This window comes from Muscardinus avellanarius (genome assembly GCF_963383645.1).
Source record: "Muscardinus avellanarius genome assembly, chromosome: 2".
NCBI classification, from domain to species: Eukaryota; Metazoa; Chordata; class Mammalia; order Rodentia; family Gliridae; genus Muscardinus; species Muscardinus avellanarius.
Window position 1 is genome coordinate 38,012,183 of NC_137787.1, and position 27,236 is coordinate 38,039,418.

Below are 27,236 nucleotides of genomic sequence, written 5' to 3' on the forward strand. Positions count from 1 at the left end.
GACCAACGCACTCAAAAGCCCACCAGGCTCCACAGAGGAGTGGCGGACAGCGAGCTGAGGTGAGCCGCTGCGGATCAGCCGGGAGGAATTCGGCAGATTTCTCAGCGCAGGGAGCATCTAAAGCTCCCAGAGGATGGGCTCAGCACACCCTGCAGGGAATCAGAGCGGAGCTCAAAAACAGAAAAGAAATACACCAGCCTCATGGCCGAGGGCGTGGCAGCGGCGCCATATTGCCACAGGCAGCAGCAACAGCTCCATCAGTGCACTCATCAACAGTGAGTCAAATTGCGGCCCCTAGAGGAGAAATCCCAGTACTGCACTCCCAGGGACTTGTCCCAGTGGGGGAGTGGCAGTGGCAGAGATATCACACCATAGGAGAACACCCAACCTGGCACCCCCCATGGACTAAAGCAGCCTCGATTGACTCCCAGGGTCTGAGACTCTGTGATACAACCCAGTAAAGGAGTAGTGGGGACTGAGATACCACAGACTCGAGATCCAGAGCACCTTAAGTGAAGTCGTAGTGACCGAAGGTAAGAACCCAGAGAAGGCACAAACTTCCTAAATCATGGTAAAGAGGAATAACAATGGAGCAATGAATGCCCACAACCCCACAACATCAGAACCTGATAAAACAGAAATTCAGAGATATCTAGAAGATCATATCAGGAAACCAACTGTAGAAATAATAGAGGTATTTCGAAAAGAATTCAGAGAGAGCTAAAAAGAGATAAAGGATGCAATTAATGAAGTAAAGGCCTCAATTCAAAGTACAAACAACCGATTAGACCACCTGGAGAATAGAATCTCGCTCTTAGAAGATGATCATTCAAAAAATGAACGCATAGTTTCTAATTTAGAAAAAAATATCCAACAGCAGGAATCTGACATTGAAAAAATATGGGCCCATTTTTTTTTTCTTGGTGGTACTGGGGTTCCTGGAAGCCCTTCTACCTCTGTGCTATACTCCCAGACCTATTTTTGCATTTTTTATTTGGAAACAGGGTCTCCTAAGCCAGCATGTGCGGCTGGCTTCGAACCTGCGCGATCCTCCTGTCTCTGCCTCCCAAGTACGGGGATTACAAGCGTGCGCCACAACGCCCGGCAATATGGGCCCATTTTAAGAGAGCTAACCTAAGAATAATTGGAATAGAGGAGGGAAAAGAAGGTGAAACCAAAGGGATCAACAATCTCTTCAAGGAAGTAATAGCAGAAAATTTTCCAAACATAGAACAAGAGGTCGATGCACAGGTCCAGGAAACTTATAGAACTCCCTTTAGACAGGATCAGAGAAGAGGATCCCCACGCCACATAATTGTCAAAATGACCAATGTGGAAGCCAAGAAGAGAATCTTAAAGGCAACAAAAACAAAGGGCCAAGTGACATTCAGAGGCAAACCAATTAGAATCACTCCAGACTTCCCAAACCAAGTCATGAGAGCCAGAAGGGCTTGGAGTAACATATTCCAAACTCTGAAAGAAAACAACTTCCAGCCAAAAATTTCCTACCCGGCAAAACTTTCTATCAAATTAGATGGAGAAATAAGAAGCTTCCATGACAAACAGAAACTGAAGGAATTTATGTCTTCAAAACCAGCACTAGAGAAAAACTCAAAGAGATTAACTACAAAGAAGAAATAGGTAACACACACCAGAACCAGAGAAACAAGATTTTCCATCCAACAGACAACTAAGATTGGTTACCTGTGGAGATTCATTATTTATGTTAGTCTTTCACCTATCTCTAAATTGTATTATTTGCCTTTATTGTTGCTAATTTTTAAGATTTCTAGTTGGAATATTAATATACCTTCAGATACAGCATTTGGAAATATTTTATCCCATTCTATCAGTAACTTTTAACTTTGTTTACATTGTCTTTGGATATACAATATTTTTTTTTATTTTTTAGGGAGTTTGTATACCCTTCTGTTGCCTGTGCCATTGAAATCATATCCAAGAAATCACTGCCAATTTCAATGTTGTGAGGTTTTATGACCCAGATTTTCTTCTAAAAGTTTATAGTCTTAAGATTTATATTTAGGTCTATTATCTATTTTGAGTTAATATTTGTATATGGTGTTATGTAAGGGTCCAATTTTATTCTTTATCAAGTAATTATCATTTTTCAACAATATTTAATTAAAAGATTATTATTTCCTCCACCAAATGTTCGTGGAAACCTTGTCAAAAATAACTTGACAATATATGGAAGAATGTATCTCTAGGCTTTTATTTAACTCCAATGGTTTATATATCTGCCCTTAGAACAGTACTACACTATTTCAATTATTGTAGCTTTATATGGTTTGAAATCAGGAAATATACATCTTCTAGCTTTGTTCTTTTTCAAGATAGTTTTGGGTATCTAGAGTCCATATTCCATATCAGGATAGATTTTTTCTGAAAAATAAATAAATAAATGTATGATAGTTTCACCTAAAAAAAAAAAAAAGAAAAAATATTCTCTGGTAAGAAAGAAAGCAAAAAGAAATATTGAAATGTTATCTTTAAGTCATCAAAAGCTTGGTATCAGACAAATGAAACTGTTATGTGAGATTATCATCGTTAATATTGGATAAATTGCTATAAAAACTAGATGTCAACCACTAAGCCAAGCATGGGAAGGAGGGATGGGGAGGGAACGGGGAGGGGATTGGGGAGGGGCTACCTGGGTGATGTGTGCATGTATGTCTACAAAAGTATTTTCTTTATACCATTATCATGTATGAATATAGTGCACCAATAAAAAATATTACAAAAAAAGATAATTTGAGTATGCTTATCATTTAAATAGAGAATTTGGTACATTAGGCAATCTAACTTGTGATTTCAATTTTAAACATGGAATTGATTTTCTTTTGTGGTTTTAAGTTGGCAGGTGTCAGCATCTTTGACGAAATTTGCAAACAGAATTAGAGTGTTTTAGGAAAACCTCATTTTGAACATTTCTAAATTTGAATTATTAATCTTATACAAGTTCCTAAAAAGCTTAGGGTTATTTTTCTTGTTAGGTTTGTGGGTTTGTCTTGGTAGATATTTGAAGTGGTTGAAAAAAATTAGATATATTAAATACATAAATATGTATCTAGTATATATTTATAAGATATATAATATATGAGTATATTAAACTATATATATAATTCAAAATGTTGAGGGGGATTTTAGGGAAATTTAATTTGATAAACCTGAGTTAACTCAACCTAAAAGGAGCAAATTAAAATGACTGTAAATAATATAGCAAGATGAGTAAGTTGTAAAGCCTTAAAAATGGATATCTTAAAAATTAATACTAAATTCACCATCATCTTTAACCCAAGTAAATGTAAGTTCTTTATGTGCACAGAAGTATCCTTAAACTTTAAAATACTCAGCAGACACCTATTATTTCCTGAGTATTTTGCTGTGCACTCACACTATGAGGGTGCTGCAAAGGCTCTTTTTGACAGATGACAAAACTGAGGCTTCCAGGGCATAAATGACTTGCCTAAGGTTACAAATTGCTTTCGGTTAAATGGGCCAGAGTTTCAGTGTAAATTTTAGGAGCCTTCTCAGAACTGAGTACCACTGTCAGTCTGACCTATGAATTGCTTCTGGTTGGGAGGCACCTGATCAAACAACCATATGTCTACTTACTGGCTTCTTCTTTAACTTTATCCATTTCTGCCATTAATGAAACTTCTTTGTCAATGATGCTACAGAAAAACAAAAACAGAAGAATGCTTAATCACAGATAAACCTTTAATTAGTAATGGTAGTAAAGAAATGATTTTCACTAAACAAAATACAAAATTACCATAAATATTTCTATGCTACAATGCCAGCAGCAATGTCTCTCCAAAACCAAGGCAACATGGAAGGGATGCTCCCAAGGATTACACAGTGACATCTGCTGATTAAATCATGTCAACACATCTAAAAAATGTCTTTCCGACTTTCAGAATTGTGTTGCTTTGAATTTAAATTTGGGTATATTTTTGCCCTATACGTTTCAAAGTCCCCAAACAATATAATAAGTATTTGAAATGCTGCCACTTGATTATCAAGGACCCTAGTTCTCAAGTGTCTCAGAGCTCCATTCACTGAGGCTCTGGCTGAAAGGGAATGTGGTGGGCCCAGTTTCGATGCACACAGTTCTGGGACATACTTTGACAAATATGCTCTACAGTATGGGTTTACACTTCTCTCATTCTCTTAAATAAGCATGTCAAGTTTCTAATGAACTTCTTCCCATTATATTGCATTTATTTCTTGGTTAGTTCTTTGAGAAGCTATTACCTGTACAAAGTAATTATCTGTGCAAGTTTGTTTCTCTCTCACCCCAGTTTTAATTCCCCTCCCCAAAGCAGCAGCTCATTACAAATTCCTTCTATATCCCTTCACAGATTTTTATGTCTATACTAGTATATATGTCAGATGCTCTTTTTTTCATTTTGGATGCAAAGTTTTATACATATACATACATACATTCATACATACACACACAAACATCAAATGTGTGTGTTTGTACAGACAAGGATTTTTGGGGATCACAACCACAGTGTAACTATATAGCCTAAAATAGTAACAATAATTTAATGTTGGAAAATGTATATATAATATTCAAATTTTCCCAATTGTCCCATAATTTGTTAAGTTTGTTTAAACCAGGCTCTAAATAAAACCTGTTCACAGCAATTGGTTTTCTCTGAAGTGTGTTTTAATCTACAGGTACCCTCTTATTTGTTTTCTCATTGACTTTGCAATTTATTAAAAGAAATCAGGTTGTCTGAAGAGTTGACCAAGGTCTAACTGTTGCTAATTATATCTCTATGGTATTATTTAACCTATTATTTTTGTATTTCCTATAATTTCTTGGTGAAATAGATTTAGGCTTGATATTTTTCAGATATTTTGTGTCATCTTTCTGTATGTGCTGATGGAATTATACAACATAAAGTATTCCTCCTAAAAATACCCACACAAACCTGAGTCGCTATTCATAAATTTATCACAAATACAAAGGACATTTCTCTTTTTTATGTTATTAGAATCCATTGGGTCATTGCCTAGATCAACAGGGTTTGAAAAATGGCAATATTTAAGCTCTATCACTCCCTCATTTACTTACTGGAATCCTTCTATAATAGAAACTCTTCTTTACCAGCTACTTGGTTATAGAATAATTGTTTGATACACTCTTTTTAGCAGTTTTCAAAAATAATAATTAGTTCCTTAACATTCTCCAAAGACCAATGAGATTTTTAGATTATTTGTGTAGTTTTAATTATGAACTCCTATTTAGTGTGCTTCAATGCAGCAGTGCAGTTACCTTCCCCATAACTACTCAGATTATTTCATCTGATGTACTTTGTTTTTCTCTACTAGATACACTTCTCAAAGTTATCATGTTAAAAATTTATTTCTTCCTAAGATTTTTGCAGTATTTGTCAAGGTAAGAAGTGGTTTCTTGGATATATTTGTAGCAGTTTGGGGATCCTCAACCAGAAGTATATTCAAAGGCTTGGATAATGACAACTGTGTGCCAAGGAGCTTAGCTCTTTCCAACCCGGAAATCCTAGTGGAAAGAATTAGTGTGTGCAGTGAATGGCCTGGGCTCAGAGCCTCATACAACAACCTTAGACTGCATCGGCACCCCTGTGACGCACATGGCTTAAGGTCACAGGATATTATCACTTTTGTGTAACCAGTATATTAGGACACCTGTACCTTATTTATTGACATTACATAGGTATGATGTCAATGTGTTTAAATATGAAAAAATGAAAAACACTGAATAGTGTATGGTGTGAAGGAAGTCTTTAGCCCATATATATATATATATTTTAAGCCTCTTTGGTTCCCTTTCTTGGAAGTCTCCAATGTTACAAATTTCTTGGTGTTCTTTCCAAAGTCTGTCCATACACAAAATCAGCACATATTTGGCAACTAAATGTACTGATGTGCTGAGTCAATAGGATTTGTGCTCCTATGATTATAAGGTGTACTTAGTGTCTCTGTTGTGTTCACACATGCAGCTATAATAGAGGCAAATATGTTTTATTTTTTACAATCTTCTTAGAGAAGGTACTTTCATTTTAGTTTAAGAAAGGTTTTGTTTATTAAATTTGTTACATAATTTTGTGGCCAGAGAGTTTATAAAATGGGCATTTGGGGTATAATACATATGCCCAGGTCTAACACATACTAAACACACCCAGATATTCATACGATGGTTAATTCAGACCTTCTGGGCTAGTAACAGGGGGAATAAAGGTTTACACAATAAGTTGTTAATCTGCTTAATGGCACACTTGGGAACATGATAACAACAACAAAAAAAACCTGTGAAGCTGGCATCAAACGTGTGCATGCCTCTATGTATTTCAACAAAGGAAGATCATCCTCAGGTATCTTAGTAATTCAAGCACTGTATTCAAAGCTCATGTGTATAAAGGTCAGCCACAGATCCCTGCCGAATCAGGGCCCTGCTCTGCTGAACGGAAGCACCCCAAGATCAGAGGCCAGCCTGATGTAGAAAAGACCTGATCCTCCCCCAAGAATTTCACTGCATAGAACCTGATTGTTCCTTGGGTTTTGCTCTCAAGGTTTCAGGGCTGTGGAGGGGAAGAATAAATGTGGGAAGTGGATGTGGTTGATTAGGCAGCACAGGCCAGGCCACCCTCTTGCGAGCTGCCTGACACTCAAGGTAAGCCCCAGATTTAAAAGAGAGTCAAAGAGGAAAGAACATTCCTACATCTTCCCAGTGTTCACAAAGCCCAGTACCACACCCAACATGGTGAGTGATTTCATCAGCACCAGTGCTACTGAGGCTTCTTAGAGGTCCCAGGACAGAGATACCTGCTGAACACCCAGGGCATCTGGCAGAACCTGGTGTGGAGTTATCAGATGTGGTGGGAGGAGGGACCCCTCCCCCAAGAGAAATGACATCAGGGTTGATGAGTCACAGTAGATTCACAGGCAGTGTCACCGACCACGTTCCAAATGGGGCAGTAAGAAGGCCATATACTTGCTTTCGAGATACTCCTGTTATGTATCAGTCCTCGGCTGCCCCCAAAGGAGAGCCAATAGTCACCAGCACTTTTTGAATCCCACCTGCAGTCTAGGCACATTGGTAAAGCGAGTGTCTTACTGGAATGATCTCACCTAAGCTTTCTGACAGCCTGCCTCCTTGCCACAGGGCCTTGGCACATACCTTTCTCTCAGTCTCAAACATGGTTCTCCTCCTCATCCTCCCCTCTCCACCTGATCTTCCTCCACGTCTTTGCTTAGTCATCACTTTATCAGAAAGCCCTGAGGTTTTTTTTGAAGATTTAAAGAAGTTTATTAAAAAGATAGAAATACAAAAAAATAGAAATGCAGAAAATAGTTACAGCCCCATGCCAAAATGGCATGAGGGGGGAGGGTAGCCCGGGCCAACTCACCACTCCCCAGAAAGCCCTGAGTTTTTAAAACTCCTATTTAACTTTATGACCTCAAACTCTTATGGGCCGCCTAACAAAATTTGCTTGATGGTGATGAATGTAAGGGGAGACAACATATTCATTATTCTGTGGTGTAAAGATGAAAAAACTTCTTAACGCGTACACTGTGGTACTTGCATATATATCATGTTTATGCAAATATATGTATGATTTTGGTCATGGACAGAATCTAATTACTTAAGACATAAGCTTATGAATAAAAGTGTAATGATATTCACCAAACACATAGGGTTTGGCTTAGAATCAAAACAGGTAGTTGATGATTCTGTTTGCAAATCTGGGAGGTTTAATTGTTTAAATGTGTGCTTTCCCCACTAATCTGAATTTCTAAGTGCTGAATGTTTTTGCTTTTCAAAAGTGGTCCTCTCAGCTTGACACAAATACAGAATGCTTTAATTGGTTTATACTTAGGATGCCTCAAACATCTTGTACATAAACAGAGCACACATAGAACCCACGCTGACCCCACATGTTCCAGGCATGCCCTTTATCCTTCCCAAACCACATCTTCTCTTATCTAAACTGCTTGGATAGTAAAACTTTATTCTGTTGCCATAAAAAAGCTTTTATTATCAAAGCAATAAGGTGTAAGGAGGAGATTACCATGGCAAAGACTTTATGGTTTATTATATAGTTAATCACAGAGATAGTGTCATTTTGTAAAAATGTTTCCACTTTCTTGATTCCTTTCTATAGGGAACTAATAATAACAGTAATAAAAAGAATCAGAAAGGCTCTTTAGTAGCAATAGATTTATGATTTTCTGCTCCCTGAAAGACTCATCTTTAAATCTAGAGACTAAGACACTGAGTAACACAAGTGCTTTTTTGGAAGCTTGGGGGAGCCTTGTCGAGCCTAGTATTCCTAAAAAATAAAGATCTAGAATAAAGAGGCATCCACAGAGCCATCATGATTGATAAGAAAATGCTGGTGGATACTGAAGAATGAAAGCAAAAATTCAAAGGGAATTTAAAGAAATCAGTTTTATAACAGCAGCCAGAGTTAGATGTTAAAGAGTTAAAACCAAGCCACCTCTGATGCATCTGCCTCAGGGAACTGGAGAGAGAGAAATTGCCGGGGACCATCTGATCCCAGGCAATTTTGCTTCTGGACCTTCTTTGTGGATAAACCGTTTTAGCTGAAGCTTCCTTAACTCACTGCCAGTCAAGTGGACAAAGCAGGCAGGGAGGACCAGGGAGGAGTGAGAGGCTAGCAAGGGTCTAGAAAGATAGGCAGGTGGTAGAATAACCTGTCTCCTTAGCACCATTACAGAGGAGAAGGTGAAAGTATTTGGGAGAAGGGACGCTCATGATTATTATTTGATGTCTCACCCATTTCTGGCCTCTAACAAATAGCAAAAAGCATGTGAATGAGCAATATGCCCTAAAGCCAGGCTTCTTGGGATAAAGACATTTCATTTCTTTCGCTAAAGAGGAAAGAGTAATATAAAAACACTCCCCCCACTCTGGGCTCTGCTCTTTATTACTGCATAGGAGCAAGACCTACGGTGTTGCCTGGGCTCTGACATCCCAGCCATGCCCAGCTGCTGCTAGAAAGGCCTCGAGCTGAGGGGTTTCATTTGCCAGTCACTAGCTAGTGCTGCAGAAAGTGGTGCTGTCCTGCCCAAGAGTGTAGGGACTCATGGGCATTCCCTGGGTGAGGAGATTTTGTCTAGCAGGTGGAGAGCAGGAAAACTTCCTCTATACATTTGAATGCATAATGTACTGCTCCCAGGGGTATCATTTCCAGTCTAGCTGCTCAAGTATTCCAAACATTCTTGAACCTAGGGAAAAACTAGTCAGGGGTTTAAACACACCCATTTTTCAACCACTGCAGTGCCAAGAAAGCTTCTTTCTTTGCGTAAAAGCCACAAATGCAGCAAGATTGTGTGTGCTTCTGTATTCACAGGGTCAGCAGGACTGGTGGCTCTAGCTGCAAATGGCACCCATGCTCTTGCATGCCACCAATCCTTCCTTTTTCCATCGGGCCCTGTCCATCCTGTCTACTTCTTACATCCTGTATACTGGTTACTCATTCTGTCCACTGAAGTCTACTCCAGGAGAGGAACTTTTCCCTTACCCTTCTCTCCACTTTCACTGTGCTGATTTCACCCTGACATCATCATTATCAAGCAACTGGTTACATTAATTTATTTTTTCCAACATTTCCAGGATTCCTGGTTCTGTTATCTTCTACCCTGTACATTTTTTCACTTAGGTTTGACAACAACTTGAATTCTTTTTGTAACTGGAAAAACAATAGGATTCTCCTTTTCTGAATGCAAAAATGATGACAAATTGATCTTGCGAAGGGTTTTCTGAATTCCTCAGTGTTATATGGTAAACATACACAACCAACATACTTGTCTATAATGTGTAGACTGAGGTTGAGACAGAACCCTTTGAAAAGTTGTCTACTAATCATGAGTAGCTGATAAATTAGTGCCTCCAAGCATGAATTGTGCTCAACATATAAAAAAAAGTGGATGTACCTCTGTCAACCACACAATTTACCAATCAGGCTGTGCCCAGTTTATTTCTACTTCTTTCATCAGCTGTAATACAATGTGTTAATGTCTTAGTATGTACATTTTTATGTTGGAATCATTTAATTATTTAAAACCATAGTTAATGGTTCATTATACTGTTTGAGGTACATTTCTGAAAACAGAAGCATAGAAATTTAATGTAAGCACTAACTTCTAACATAGAAGATTCTGGAGTTTTTCAAAAAGAACACTATTAATTTTTTTAAAAAAGGGCTTCTATTTCTCTTTGGAAAATTTAAAATGACAAAATGTTGCAAAATCTCTTAAGCCTATAAATCCCATGACACCAAATGCTCAGCTTAACAGTCTGTATTCCTTATGCACCTTATTTAGAATTTTACATATGACTTTGCTTAAATAATATAATTTATCTTTGCTAGCTACTTAGTTTTATCCTTTCTATGGAGTTCACTATTCAGGGAAATAGCTGTATTTCTGTTTCTATAAAGATGTGGCGTATCCCCCAGCCCCTTTTAAAGCTATGACTATGGGAAAATGAAGCAAACTACTCTATTTGTAGATGTTAACTGTCTTATAACACAGGACACCATTTAAAGAACTGAGTTAATAATCTTTGTCACATTTTAAATTCATTTTATATGCTAACTAAAATGGTTAATATAGAAATGAGGATCAAAGAAAAATTCAAAATAAAATAAGGCACATTTTGAGATAGGATTGCAGGTTTGAAGCCAGCTTAAGTTATTTAGTGAGGCTTTCAGCTACTTAGCAAGACCTAGTTCCCAAGTAAAAAATAAAATCAGTCTGGGAGTATAGCTCAGAGGTAGAATGCCCCTAAGTTCAATTCCCAGCACCATATATACATAAAATCCCCCCAAACAAACATACAAACAATAAAAATAAGGCAAAATCCTTCTATCTCACACATAAATATAGAGCCAATAACTCTGAAAGCTGTGTTATATTTCCTTTTAAAAATAGTTTCTGGGAAAAATTGGTGGTGTTGGGGAAAGGTTTCAATGCAGAAGCCATCATGGTTGTTAAACACAAATATCTTGGGTACAAAGAGTAGTTATAGTTCACATATCTAATTTATGAATTACTTATCTATTATAAAAGGAATGTGCTTAAAATTAATTAATGGCATGAGGCTCAGGCAATTTCGTCTCCCCAGAACATATTTCTTCATGCTCTGGCTCCCTCTTTTGTTTCTTCTTTATGAAATCTTCTTTTGCCTTTCTTCATCTTGCAATTTTTAGTCTTCCTTCAGGGTCAAATGCTACCTCTGTGATGGGCCCTCTCTTAGCCAGCCAGCAGGGTGGATTTCCTTACCACCAGCCAGTAGCTCCATTATAGCACTTGCCATATAGTGTGACATGGTTTGTCTATGAATGGGCTCCCTAGGCCTTGGGGCTTTTTTTGTGTGAGTGGTGCTGGGGATGGAATCCAGAAGCTTTCTACCTTCAGGTTACACTCCCAGACCTATTTTCTATTTTATTTGGAAACAGGATCTCACTAAGTTGCTGAGGGCCTCACTAAGTAGCTGAGGCTGGCTTTGAACTTGCACAATCCTCCTGTCTCAGCCTCCCAAGTACTGGGATTACAAGTGTGCGCCACCACGCCCAGCAGCCTTGGGTTTCTTAATGCAAAGAGTTGAGCTGAGTGTGGTGGTTCATGCTTATAATCCCAGTACTTGGGAGGCTGATATAGGAGGATTGCAGGTTCGAGACCAGCCTCAGCAATTTGTGATGCCCTCTGCAACTTAGTGAGACCCTGTTTCAAAAATAAAGAATAAAATATGGCTGGGATATAGCTTGGAGGTAGAATGCCTCTGAGTTCAATCCATAGCACCATAAAAAAAAAGACAGCTAAAGGTTGTCTTTATGTGTCAGTATTTCTACAGTCTCTCTTCAGGTGTGGTGCTCAGATCACTTGAATTTATACTCAGTGAACTCGTTAAATGCAGATTTGGGGGCATCTTTGGGAAAGGGGCTCTGATGGTGGCAGTGCGCACTGAAGGTTGAGAAGTACAGGCTTGGCACATGTTCATCCACCTTCCTAGCGGATGAATGCAGAAAGGGGAAGAAAGAGGGTTGGTGGTATATTAAGGTAAAGGAGTGCTGCTTTGGTGACAACCATGACTGTTCAAAGGCAGGGGCCCTTGGCCTCACTTCTCTCTTCCTCATGCAATGAACAGTAAAAGTTGTGATGAGACATCCATGTCTCATAGCTGGAATCCATTGCATACTAAACACATAGGAAGCTGGAGGACATCTTGTCTACAGAAACCTCCTAAATCCTATTCCAGAAGGGAAGAGAACCAACCTTAATTGAGCATCTATGATGGGCCAGGCTAGTCATTTTCTAGAATGATCTAACAAGTGCATTACCTTCCATATAAATTCTCACAAGCCGGGCGTGGTGGCACACGCTGGTAATCCCCGTGCTTGGGAGGCAGAGACAGGAGGACTGTGCAGGTTCGAAGCCAGCCCCGCTGGTTTAAGAGACCCTGTTTCTAAATAAAAATATAAAGTAGGTCTGGGAGTATAGCCTGGAGGTGGAAGGACTTCCAGGAACCCCAGTATCACCAAAAAAAAAAAAAAATTCTCACAAAACCCTCCCAAAGTGATAGCTGTTACCCCTGCTTTGTAGCTGAGTAGATGTTAGAAAAACTCAACTGTCTTCAGAGCTGGAATGTGTGGAGATGAAATTTAAATCCTATTCTGTCTAACTTTACACCTCACGCCTCATAACTAAGTGGCTAATAAACCTTGTAAAATGTGACTTTTATTAGAATATGGCCTAGTAAGAATCAAGAGTTTATAGTCATTGAAAGAATAATGTAGTGTACGTATAAGGATTTCTATTATATTGACTTCATGAGCAGCCTTGCTATATGATTTGTTGCTGTCTTAGCTGACAAACTGTCCAAAACAATTCCTTAGTCTTACCCTGTGCCAGTCAAATAAGTAGAAATAAGCTCTAAACTGTAATCTAGAATAGTTCCCCTTTAAATGTAATAATGTATTTGATATTTGCATTAATACCCAAGAAAAATTCATCTTATTTATCTCAGTGAAAATGAATTATATTACAAATTTTCAAAAAGATCATACTATGGTACTCTATAAATTGGAATTTGTAGATAAAACAATTTGCTTAATTCCTTCTTAAACTTTCATTCTATGATAAAAACTAACAATTCCTTTTCAGAGGCATGGTACCATGCTGGTTGATTGGTAGGCTTCATTTACTAGAGAGATTTGAAAATCATTCAGATTTCAAGCTGAAATCAGAATCCACTTCTTGTCTTTAGCTCTTATTGTGGGTCTGTTATTCTGCAAAGAAGACTGTGGATTTCCAGTGCCAAGCTTGCAGCTGACATAATGTATGGAGGTAATCTACACACACGGCTCAGGAAGGTTATTAATATGAAGTGCTATTTATGCTGGTTTCCTGGGACTGGACCTAAACTGAAAAGGCCAGTTTGGTATTTTTTGTATTTATCAACCTGCTCTTCCTTCATGCCAACGGATTCATTCAGTCCTCGTAGTGGCCCAAGGGAGACATTTAATGTGCAGAAAAAAAAAAAAAAAAACCTCTCAGGGAGGAAAGAAAATAAGAAAAGAGAAGCTTTCACCTCCAAAGAGTGAGCTATACCTATTTAGAATGACACATATTCATTCACAAATGAGGCAAGATTCGAAATACACAGTACCACCGGGACTGGCCTTAGTCACAAAGTCACAGGAACCTTGAGTTCCTCCATGTGATACAGTATTTGCCCTTTTCACAATATATCCTGGAGCTGATTTCTGTTTATTGGACTGGTGTGAAGTGAGGAAAAGGAGCCATTCTGAGTAATTTGTCAGCTAGACAGCAACAAAAAACATCCATATGGCTCTCCTGAGGCGTAAATATATGTATTTGCCTCTTCTATTATTGTCTCTCGGTATCCTTTGCGAGTGCATGCTCGTCCCCACACTGTGCTTTTTTAATAGTCCCACATTACATGGATATTGGGAACAGGGAGAAGGGAGAAGTTTAATTTCCTTTGTACAGTGCTTTCTTTGTCTAAGTCACAAGCAGGTGGGCACTTAGAAAAACCATTGGATAAGAAAGAAAGGGATCAGTCAGAAAGTCTTGTTTGTACAGGTTTTGATCAATGAGGATATTGCATTCATCTCCAGAGCAAAGGGCATGGAGAACTTCTATTAAATTTCTTTAAAAAATTAAAAACAATACAAACTCTTGATTTTTGTGCTCATTACATGTTTAGTCTAGGTAAATTTAGCAGGAAAATCTACTGGTGTTTAACACATTCCTGATAATTAAATAAGGAACCAGAGACACTGTAAAATTATTGTATAACAGTGCAAAGTGGCTGCAAAGACTCCTAGCATCACTTCTACTCGTTACTCCATTATAAACACACCTCAATGAAAGGCACAGGGAGAAGTCTCCCTTTATGACTGTAGAACTATACTGCTCCAGATACTCTTGCTTCCAGTGTGCACATGAGGAATGCTCACCATTTGGTCCACTTTGGTTTTACAATGGAATTTCTACTCATTCTTTATGCTTATATCAGCATCCTTCATGCAAATGAGCTCACAAGTCGAGTCTGCTTGTTGGCATAGCACCTGGTTTTTGACACAGAGCTAATTCTAGGGCTCCTTTCATCTAATATGTCTTTGCTATACTTTTCTACTAAAGTATATAATGTCCATAATTCCACTGCTTTGAATAAAGACAGGGTGATTCAATGGCCAGAAAGTATTTGTTCAGCCAGCCACACCATAAGCTAAGCAAAAGGACCTTCTGTTTCATCCAGTGTAAACAGCACAAGGGCTGGAGCACCTGAGCGTGTCACTGGAAGGAGAGTAGCTGGACATGTGCCACGTATGCCCAGGAACATCAAGTAATACTGCTGCCTGGCTGAAGCCAAAGAAGAATAATAACTCCAAACAGACACATAATGGAACAGTTCCCTGCTCTATTTATCTTTACATGCCTCAGATCTCCATCCTAATCCTGGTTCCCACTGTGATACTTGGTTTTACTGCAAAATGAGAAGACTCAGGTAGAGACAGAATGGCTAATGAAAGTGACTATCATTAGCTATAACCTTCAGTTCTTAATTTTTTCATTTTCTTCTAAGGACAGAGCTGAATTCTATAATGAAAAACAGACAAAAAAGCAAAGCCCTCAATTTTCTACACTACAACATAATTGTTTCTCTGATCTCAATGAGGCAGAAATGTAATTTGACCTTTAAAACATGTAGCTAGAAGGTTTATGTTTCAGGCAGTATGGAAAAAATATTTTCCTACTATACTGATTTAAAAAAAAAGGCATCCTGGTATTGTTGGGGGGAGGGTACAAGTTACTGACAGTGGTGGCCTCAGAGGGCAGCTGAGGGGTAGACATACATTCAGAGTTGTTGTAAAGGGAGGAGTCTGTTTGTTCAAAGAATTACTGTAGAATATGTGGCAGCACCTGGCCTAGCCATTCTCAGTGCTGTTGACATGGTGGGCCAGATGGTTCTTCTGTTATGGGAGAATGGGAGGAAGGGGGTAAGGAGGAGTGGGGCTGTCTAGTGCATTCTAGGCTGGTTAGCAGCATCCTTGGGTCTCTACCTACTAGAAGCCAAGAGCACTCTCTATCCTTGCAGTTTTGAGAATTAAAATACTGCCAGACCACCTATCTTCTGGGAGGCAAATTCACTCAGTTGAGAACTACTGCTTTGGCCCCAGATATATTACTTTTGTGGGACTTTCAACCTGTCAGTTTCAACCACAGATGCACAAGAGAATCACCTCAATTTAAAATGAACAAACCTATTCCAAGTATCACTGAAATCAATTTGTCTGGGATGAGATCTTGGCAAGAGATGATCATAAAGCTCTGAGTTTTTAATTATAGTTTATACTTATTCTTTGGTATGGCAACAACTAAATATTAATTTATAGGTATCATCTTTAATGTGAAGTTATTCACAAAGAGAACAAATAAAAATTCAAAGGGTACATAAAGTCCAGGCTGTTAGGATTACATGGAAATCCAGGTGTCATAAAAAAGCAGTTAAAAGTTTGGAGAATGTGCATGTGGGTGGACTAACCAAGACAAGAATTGTGTTGCATGACAAATCTTCAAAGGTGAGGAAAATGGTCTTATTTGGATTCAAACTAAAGTGGCTCTAAGGACATATGCTCTGATAATTTTAGACTATTTGGGAATCCGAAAAGCAGCAAGGTGGGAATGTGGAACCGACTGCCACCTAGGCTGTTCTCAAACATAACAGCCCCGCTGGCAAATTCCTGTGTGGGAGTCCTTCTCAAACTCAGAGCCTAGAAAAAGACACAATATATAAAATATCACAGAGAGGGTATCTGGCCTGTGCATGAAGCCAATCCTATCCACCCCCTGATAAGGTGTGCATGGTTTTGCCTGGCTACCAACAGGGCTTCACTAGCAGATGAGAAGGATTTGAGGAGTATTAGTTGAAGACAAACTTATCTCAAAATAGCTATTCCTTCAGCCTGAAATTCTCACTTTAAGAATTATTCTTTTGGCTGGGGAAGGGAGTCTCAATAGAGCATTTGTTAACATGCACACATGTCATGTTCAAAGGCAGGACACATCATCATCAAAAAGATGAGGTCATCAGTTAAATAATACAAATGAGTTTCAATGGTGGAAAAAAAAAAGAGGCACACAGCATTACAGTTCCTGTACTGAGACAGGTGCTGGAGTGAGGAGCCCTGGCCTGTAGGGGGCCGCAGGAAGCTCACCCCCTCCTCTGTGAAGAAGGAAAGGACCATGGGGATTGGGCAAGGGCAGAGGGTGGGGGAAGCTGGGACTCCTGACCTACTTCCAAATTTTGTCTGGGCCAGACCTGGCATCACTTCAAGAAAAAATAAACACAAGGTATAGGAACATTTTTTACTCCTCTCTACAACACATGTGCTTTGACCGATTTCCTTTTCCTCTATGAAAGCAAAGCAGCTTAAAACGGTAGCTTGTCCATCCCTCATCCTCTGGGACCCCATTTCCCCTCTCCTTCTCCACCCCTGGCATGCACTCTACCCCCTTGGCTCATGACCAGCTTCCATTTTCTTTAAGAGAACTCTTAATTAGATGTTAAATTGACAATAGCACCTAACAGAATTTTTACAGGTCTAATTTGGAATACTTTCTCCCTCAGCATATGGTAGAGATATCAAGTATTATTATCCTTCCTCGATGTTTTTTAATTTAATGTTTTATTGCTCATTTTTGGCCTTCACAATCAACTTGGACACACATACACATACACATTTGTGATGAGAAGCTAGACTAGTTTGCACACAGAGCAATTAAATCTGGCAAATCTGATTCCAAAGGATGAATATTTTCCAGTTGTGGTAGGAGGCCAACAGTACAGAAAGTAACCAGCTGTTTCATGTTAGTTCCTGATGTGACTTTTCAGGCTCCTGTTGCCAAATTTATTTTCTGTTCAGATGTACTGTGAGAGCACTGTGTCACCCTTGTGAACCTCATGAGTCCCTAGTACCTTCTGGGAAAATGAGAATATGCCATGTTCTGGTCATTTTAGCCCTGTATAACTGTCCTGCTTGAATGCCAACTTGGATTTTATATCTCAGCTACTTAATGGTTTTCTTGTATAACTGTATTGAACAAGTAAGCATTCTTCACAGCCCGACTGGGAAGGATAAGCATTCAGCTCATTTTACCCTGATGTGTGCTCACTTGGCACGGAGGATGTGCAAATAACTGCTTTCTCCTGGCTTCTTGAAATCGTCATTCTCAGGAATTCCAGCAGTATTTTTTGTGAAATTTAGTCTATCAGGACTCATGTCACCAAGCTGGCACTTTGGTAGCAAAGTGATTATTTTGAATTTCTTACCTAAGGGTTTCTGCTTGTTTTTAAAAGACACTTAATGTCTAATGAATGTTTGGGGTTTTGAGAACTGGGTTGCCCAAACAAAGGAGGGGGCGGGAATCTGAAAATGGGATGTACCTGCCATGTTACTGTGAACACATCTGTCCTCAGCTTGAGCTCTCTCTGGAAATCCAGATGACCTATCCCAGGCCTAGATCTACACACTCCTGATGTAATCCTGAGATTACCACTGTACTTAAATAGGTGGTGCTATATTTATGGTTCTCTAATGCCTAGACTGTGTGATTTCACATCTATAGGAGAACTTCTCTTTCAAAAACTTCTAGGTTGCCTTCTTTAGTTCTGAGACCTGATCTTTTTCAAGAGCACTACAGTTCCTAAAATTCATCCTTTCTTCCCCCTTAGAAAACAAGACAGAGGCTTTGTTCAAATACGTCATCATGTAGGCTGGGCTGTGGGATTATTTGGAGCAGAGGCAAAGTTTTCCACTTGGCAGAAGTGCATGTAAATTGTTGATTTAAAAAAGTACTGTGATTTATTTTTAAGTGAACATGTATGCAATTATTGTGGGATCATTTTTATTATGGTTTAGATAAAAAAAACAAGTGCTTGGTGTTTACTCTTTTTATAGCAACCGCATACAGAGACTATTTGCTCTACAAAGTGAAGGCCTGTCATCCTGGGAGGCAGGGGCAGGAGGATCACAGGTTCAAGTCTAGCCTGGACAACTTAGTGAAACGCTGTCTCAAAATAAAACTTAAGCATGTGCTGAGGATGAGCCAGAAGTGGCGGTGCATACTTGTAATCCCAGCATTTGGGAGGCTGAGACAGGAGGATCGTGGTTCATGGACAGTCTCAGCTACGTAGTGAGGCCCTTTGCAACTCAGTGAGACCCTGTTTCAAAATAAAGAATAAAAAATAGGGCAGGGGTGTAGCTCGGAGGTTGAATGCCCCTGGATTCCATTCCCAAACCCGCAAAAAAAAAAAAAAAAAGGGGGCTTACTCCAAAATGCCACACAAATCAATAGGACAGAGAATGCTTCTCCAAGCAGCTAGCTCTTGCTTCTAGACAGGGGCTGGCAAACTGTGACCCCCATGAGATCAAGTGGCTCATGGCCTTTCTGCATCGTCTCTGGCAACTTTCAGCCACAGCAGCAGAGCTGAGTGGTCACACAGAGACCACAAGTCAGTAATACTTAAGAAATTTTCTAGATGGCCCTTTCTAATAAAGTCTGCTGAATCTAGACCTACTGAAGAGGCCTGGAAACTGGGTATAAGTACTAGAGAAACTTACTTAAAGATAGATTAGAAAAGTTATATAACTATAAAATAACAATAATAATCCCCACCTTCATTAGTATAGCATCTTTACCTTCTCCAGGTACTCAAATAGGCTCTTGGAGCTGCTCTGAACCATGAGATGAGCATTAATCTCTCCAAGATGGAAGGGGTCGAGTAAGGTTCAGAGGCCAAGACTGGGTAGGGGTAAAGGATTCCTCTGCTGAGGGGCATGTGAGAGTCTGACTGGTGACTGAGGATAGTTTTCTCTCAAGTCATTGGTGTCTTTTGCACCCTTAGGATCTTATATTATATGTAGCAGATGGTTTAAAATTCATGAATTTTAGATTCAGTTAGTGTGAAGCTTAATCCTTAGTTTTACACAACTCCACAGTTTCTACTAAAAAGCACATCAGTGTCGAAGCAAGGGCTGAAAAAGGAAAAATATGCAAAAGATGTGATCAAACTGTAGCATCATGGGAAGCTGAATATATTCAGGAAACAAGAGAGCCTAGGCATTGTGGATATATATTTTCTTTCTTTTACAGTATTTTTCTTTCTTTTGATACAAGAAACTCGGTTTTCCTCTGGAGAATCATGGCTCTTCAACTGTCAGTCCATGGGGCTGAGGTATGGGGACTGCTGCACTGCTAACTCTGTGGTAAGCACAGGACTCTGACCTGGCTAGCAGGAAGACTCTCCTTCTTGCCACAGTGATAGGTCTAGAGACAGACAGGTGGCACAATCCAGCAAATGGGAATTAGTCCTTGGATTTTTGCCAAAACAGTTGGAAATAAAACCCTTTCTCAGATCCCAGGGGCCAACAGTTATGTAAATCTAGAGCTATTGATGGGGTGTATCTTCACCACCACATGAAGAGGTATGTCTAAAGAATGAAGTCAAGAATTGTGGGAGACACTGAGATAGAAAAGAGTAGAAGGAAAAATGAACAGAAACAGGGAGAGAAGGAGGAAGAAAGGAAAGGAGAGAGAGAGATAGAGAAACAGAGTCCTGATAGTATAACTTGGGTATAAAAACCATAGGAATTGCCTGAAGGAATCATCTTGAAATATTCATATACACCAGCCAGCCAGTCAATTCTCTTCTCTTTTTTCTCTTTTGTCTCTGTGACTCCAGTCTCTTTCCCTTGAAAATTAGAGTCCCAAATGATACACTGGGAACATTTTTTTTTACTGGTAATATAAATCTATATTAACAGAAATTTCATTCTACTTGTGGATTTGAGCATTATACAAGGCTCAAAGAAATGTCTTCCATCAAAATTGGTTGCAAGGCAGGGCAGGGCAAGACCCAAACTTTATTTGTACACTATTTCATAATCATAGTCTTAAAGATACCCAAGAACAGGAGATTATCACTAAGCCTATAGAAGATGTTTCTTTTTGCTAAGGGGGCTTTCTTATTTTATATTAATAATAATACTGGAAACATTTTGCTTTCTAAGTAGCATTCATGTTATTAGCCTTCCCGGGATCTGTCAGTAATATTATTTTTTAAGGTTTTATTCTTTGCTGAGGTCTTACTCTATACCCTTCATATTCTTTTGGGCCAACTTTGAGCTCCAGTGATTTATATATACCAGGTTTCCTTTTAGTCAAGTACTTTCTCTTCATTTTTATTCCCAAGATATATGTTTCTTCCTGCAGAGCTCTAAAAAAAAATCTGCTAGAACATTATTCTGTGAAGTTTATGTATTAAATAAACAATGTTCTCCATCTGATCCTTTTACAAACTATAGGAACAGTTCATACACCATAGATTTATAGCTCCTAGGTCGAAAGACTCACCAGTTGTGTAATTCAGCAAAGGCCGCTTTGATCTTCTTAACAGAACTATCCACTTCTTCCTTGATCATGACGCGATATCTAGTTAGAGAAACAGTGCACCGTTGCAAATCCTTCACTGATTTCTCAATATTTGGGCCTAAAATTGATGTCAAGAAAAAAAAAAAGAAAAAAAAAAGAAAAAAAAAAGTTAGCCTCAACACTTTATTCTTTATTTGTGGTCTAAACAATGAAATAAAGCAGCCAGTCCACCAAAACTAGAGATTCATCTTTTGGTTTTCAATGGGGAAACAAAAAAGTCCTTTGAAGAGGACATTTATAGCCCAGAGTGCATGGTTTGCTCAGCTCTTGAGATTGCTGTTTCACCAGTCAGATCTATGGCCATGCCAGGTGGGGTATGCTTGTTCCCTCTGCTCCTCAGAAACAGGCTCTGATTATGTTCTATCATAAGTATCTTAGAATCTAAAGGCCATTTGTGCTGCTGGCTCTCTCTATAAATGCGGCTGTGTGTGGTTAAAAGCCAGCAGGGCTTTTGGAAGAGGAAAATGACACAGGGATTGGGAGAAGTACAAATGAGCTAGGGGGAGGATGGAATGCCGGTGCCAGGTATGCTGGCTGCTGCCCCATCGGTCCTGAGCCAGGCCTGTAATTACAGCAGCAGTGTTTAAAGCAGATTTTTTTGGGTGCCCATCTCGCCTGATTTCCGGAAACTGTCGCCAGGGTCTACAGAGAGTGCAGAGCCAATAAGGTAGACTGTACTTATCCCAACAAGGACACCTTTCTTAGAAGAAAAAATCTCCCTCAAGAAAAGTGAGGGAGTATTATCAAACCCAAATTGAGGTAATCAGATATGACTGAGGCTGAGGGGGAAGAATATGATTTCAGATTCTAGGAATTAGAAAAGAAGTGACTTGGCCCCTTTCATTTCCAATCCTAGTAATGAGTCAAGTTTATCAAAGCTTAGAAAATAAAAAAATCTGGTGTGTCAAATATAAAATCCTCTCTCAGGGTTATACTACCTGAAAACTCTAATACAGAATTGCATTTACAGGGGGAAGATTGTCTCTGAAAAAGACATTCCAGACTCTAGACTCATCTTCATGCTATGCAATTCAAGAGTCTATATATCTGGCAAAGGCTAGTCTCTTCTAAAAGAGCCCCTGCATTAACACTCATGTTGTAAGTAATTAGAGTGAAATGTCTTTGAGGTGCACATTTAACCACGCTTACAAAGAGAATAGCCACAAAGGGGCAGAGAAAGGAGAATCAATCAATTCCACTTAAATACTTAAGACCTTTGATTAACATGGGAGATCACATCTGTCATTCAGTCTAGGTGGGTCACAAACGGAAATGCAATTTCACGTGCCTCTCTCTTCACTAAGCAGTATCTTTTGTAAATTCTATCATTCTGGCACTTTTTGTGTGTACAAAATACGTTGAACCATTTGTGCAAAAGAAATCACTTTACCTCTTTTCTTTGCCAACTCATCTGGCTTTATTTCAAGATGAGCTGCAGGGACATTGGACTTAACAGGAGATGTTTTTGCCTTAGGCTTGCTTGGGTTACAAGGCTGCTCAGCTGACCACTGTAGGCCATCTGACCTCTCTGTTGTTCCATGTATAGCTTTGGGGTTCCCATCTAATGACAGTTTCTGTTGCAGTAGTCTGTTGCCTTCTGTAAAAGAACACCAAATAATGACTGTGAAGTGAAAAACTAAAAACACTGATGATAAAGTGACTGGGGGATGCCAATATTTTTGGTTTTGTTTACATTGGCAATAATGCTTTTCATTGCAACACAGTCAAGGGACTGCTTAAATAGAATCACTAGGAGATTAGAGGTTATACTAGAAAAGAGCCTTGCACTTCGAGTCAGAAGACATAGGTGTGTGTTTTGGCTCTTGTAATTACTTACACAGTGGACCCAGGCAAGCCTCTTACTGTTTCTGAGCCTTGAATTTCCTCACTTGTAACTACCCAGGAAGGTTATTAAGGGGATTACAGGAGATGAACAGGACTCTCCCCCCCCCCCCCCACTTCCAGTAAAGGCTGAGGAATCTTTAAGCATGATTTCATATCGAAGCTATAAAAATGTAGCCCTCCTATCTCCAAGTGCTACATTAATGTCTTGTGGTATTTTATTCTGAATTAAGGAAGGCAGAAGAGTGATTGAAGGAAGTTAAGAATGAAGTAACAACAGGTACGATAATCATTTCATCTAATTTATGGAGAGTTTAAATCAGAAAACATCATCATAATGTCTCAACTATATTTAAAATCCAGGGAGTTAGATTCTCTCTGGAGCTTTAATAGATATGGCAATAAATTAGTAGCACGTTGCTTTTGGCATCTTTTAAAGGTAGGTTCCCAGGTACTTATTGCTGGAGGGAATTAAATGGCATCTAAAGGCCTGAAAAGGAAATGTATCACTCTCAACATCTTACTACTAGAGAGCTTTTGGTATGAATAACGGGAGTCTAGGGTGCTTTTGAAGGCCTGGTTCTTGGAGAAAGCTGGGTTTAGTAAAAGGAATGCAGTTTGGGTCTGAAAGACCCAAGTTCTGAGCCTCCTCATGTCCTGAATGACCCTGAAGGAAGGTCTTCACTTCTCTGGCTGACTCTGGCTCTCATTCAGAACACGGGAATCTTTTTGAAGCCTGGCCCCCTATTCAGAGTCAGTCCACCCCACTTCTCTTCACTCTTATGGTGCCTTCCAAAAACTTCATGTGTTATATTTTAACACAGGGCTACTATGTCAGCCTCTTGAAGAGGCTGTGACCTCGCAGAGGGCAGACACTGAGTCAGATTCATTTTAGAAGCCCTAGTTCTTGTGTCTGTTCAATAGCTTTCTATAGAATCGTGATTGCACTGAAGTACACTTAAAATGATTTCATAGAAAAAATAAAGAAACAAAGAATACCTTTTCCTGACACTGTCACAAACATTACAGAGACTACACGGGGTGTGGGGGGAATACACAGGAATATGATCTAGGTTCTAGTCAATTTGATTTTAGACATTATCTCATTTATGCTAAATATAATTTGACTCTAGTTGAATCTATCATTCATAACCTATAGGTCAAGAAAGTACAACAAACTTTTTATGGTCTGCATGATAAAAATTTACTTAAAGGAAAATTATAGTTCACAATGAAATATTCAGCAGAGGTAGAAAACACAGTAAGTAAGCACTGAAAACAGCTTTTTTTCTCCAGTAATGAGATTGATTTAAACAGTAGCATGCAATTTTATCCTTAGCTACAATAAAATAAAGCTTTCCTATAAGACAGTGCTTATCAAACTTCAGTGTGAACTGACTCTCTTTTGGTATTTATCACACATGCAAATTCCTAAGGACCTCTCCCAGAAATTCAGATTTAGCTGTGGGCCCAGCACCCTGCTTCCTAGGTGATTCTGTTGGAGTGGAGAGGGGTGGTGTCACTCACCTGATGATGAGTCTATAAATATCTGTGTTCAAACAATGACTAAGTACAAGCTGGTTCTAACTCATTCTCATTCTAAATCATAGCTGAGATTCAGTCTTGATGACATATTATAGATGGAGAATCTAAAACACAGCTCTTTGTGCAGTATTGTTATTTAGTCATATTCTTGAAAATAAGGGGACTTATAGCCTAATAGAAATAATGACCTTAGATAGAGGAACAAAAATTATTCTCTTCAGAGGCAAATGAATTTTAAATAGAAGAAAAGTATGCAAATGAGCATGGGCTCATTAACCTAGAACTAAAATTATATTGTTTGTGTATCAGAGAACTGATATGTGGGCTATTAGCTCATTTCATCATTTATCCAATAAATATTTATTGAGAAATAGGAGTTGCAGTAGTTTGGAGTCCTGAAAAACTATCATTACTGGGGCTCACTGAATGCTGGGAAGGCTTAAATTTTAAAGACCAATTAGATATATTTGCACACTGGCTGTATAAGTCTGTCTTTAAATACAGTAAAATTCTGGGACTCTTTCAGATGAAATGTGGCAAAGATATACAGCTATGACATAATTATGTTCATTTTGACCATAAATCCTAATATGTCTAGAAACTGAATAGTTCTTTTACAGATAAAGTGATTTTCCTCTAACATCAGACACACCATCAGTTTTCTATCTTTCTGGAGTCCACTAGTATACCTTAACAAACCCCTACCTGAATGGGAGTTGATTCACACAAACTTGCACTGTCCCAGAAGGTAGCTACCTGCCATATGTAGTTACTGAATATTTAAAAGGTGGCTTGTTCAAAATGAGACGCTCTATAGGTGTAAAATCTTCACTGAAATTTGAAGGCTTAGTACAAAAGAAAAATTAAAAATATTTCTTTAATAACTTAAAGAAATATTGGGAGCTGGGCATGGTGGTGCACATTTGTAATCCTAGCACTTGGGAGGCTAAGACAAGAGGATCACAGGTTCAAGGCCAGCCTCAGCAGTTTAGTGAGACCCTCCACAACTTAGTGATACCCTATTTCAAAATTAAAAAAAGGGATGGTTAGAGGTATAGCCAGGAGGTAGAATGCCCCTGGGTTCAATTCCCAGTAACACACACACACACACACACACACACACACACACACACACACACGACCACCACCAACAGTAGAGCTTAGTGGTAGAATGCTTATGTAGTGTGCTCAAGACCATGGGGATTTGGTTCCCAGAACTGCAATAAATAAAATAAATACTAAATGTATGTTGAAATTATATTTTATATGTATTCATTAGGTAAAATATATTAGCCAATTTAATTATATCACACACACATATATTTATTTATTTATTTATTTGGTGGGTCTGAGGATGGAACCCAGGGGCATTTGACCTCCGAGCTTCACCCCCTACCCTATTTTTTATTCTTTATTTTGAAACCGGGTCTCACTGAGTTGCAGAGGGCCTCACTAAGTAGCTGAGGCTGTCCGCAAACTGCGATCCTCCAGTCTCAGCCTCCCGAATGCTGGGATTATAAGCGTGCATCACCACACCTGACTTCTTTATATTTTTAATGTGGTTACTAGAAAATATAAAATTGTACACATAGTTTGCATTGCATTTCTACTGAATATTACTACTATAATCATAAGAAGAATGAGATAGGTGGTCTATAATGTTTGTCATGGTTACTAAATAAGATAGCATTTATTTTAGTCAAGCCTTAAAGTACCTTCTGCAATTTCTACATGAGGAAGTGTGAGAGAATGATGATGTATGTCTTATATGCTTGGTGCCAGGTAGACACATAATAAATACAGAATCATGAATAAGTGAACCTACGATGAATCAGCATTGCTTCAGCACTTTGCATAGCTAGAAACCCTCCAACTGTAGGGAGCCTAGTTTAATAGGAGTCCCCAGCTGTGACTTTAATATTCATCAAAAACTTGAACTAAATTCAAGGGAAAAAAGTTATCATTGGAAACATACAATCTGTTCAGATTCCAGTAAAAAACTAAAATATAAAAATAAAGTATACATTTTAATTTAATCCTTGTCTGTATATCTAAAATTGACTCCTAGAATCTGATGTATTTTTCTCTTTTTTTTTTGTGTGTGTGTGTGTATATGGTACTGGGGATTAAACACAGCGGCATTTTGCCTCTGAGCTACATTTCCAACCCTAGTTTACTTTTTATTTTGAAACAGGGCCTAAGTTGCTGAGGCTGGCCTCAAACCAACCATCCTCCTGTCTCAGACTCCCAAGTACTAATATTTCAACTATATTCCACCACACCTGTCTCTGATATGGTTTTGAATTTAACTATTACCTGAAACACTTTTTATTAAAATACTTATCATAGCCACATATAGTTGGTATTATTATAACTTACTGAAAATCAATTTGATTTCCAGTTCAACTGGATTTGACAGACAGGCAGAATGGAGTGTCCATGTTGTGCTAGCTACTATTTAAATACAGGAGATAAGTGAGCCATAGTCTTTATATTAACAATTAATATGTAAAATGTAAAAAAAACTGATATAAAATTAAATCCCAGAGTAGAGCTAAGGTGACCCTTTCGCATTGAATTATCTTGGTATTTCTGTTGAGATATAATTAGTTGAGTATATACACAGGTCTATTTCTGGATTCTGTTCCACTAACCTTGGTACCTGTCTTGCCAACTAACTATACCCATTTGACAAGTCTTAATATCAATCAGGTAATATATGTTCACCAACTTTGCTTGTTTTTTCTAAAAGACTGCTTTGGCTACCTTAGATTATTATTATTATT

The 27,236-nt window shown here is 38.7% G+C and overlaps 1 protein-coding gene across 2 annotated transcripts in view; it reads right to left on the reverse strand.

Annotated features, from left to right (window-relative positions):
- Positions 1-27,236, reverse strand: part of SPATS2L (spermatogenesis associated serine rich 2 like) — a gene marked incomplete at both ends in the record, with an annotated part of 85,892 nt that overhangs the window by 13,588 nt on the left and 45,068 nt on the right. Inside the window, 3 exons of one of the 2 annotated variants that reach the window (XM_080720010.1) lie at positions 3,637-3,695; positions 20,986-21,121; positions 22,454-22,660. In XM_080720010.1, the coding sequence (XP_080576136.1) occupies positions 3,637-3,695; positions 20,986-21,121; positions 22,454-22,660 (402 nt within the window). The remainder of the gene's footprint in view (positions 1-3,636; positions 3,696-20,985; positions 21,122-22,453; positions 22,661-27,236) is intronic. The other variant, XM_080720009.1, reaches the window with a different exon arrangement.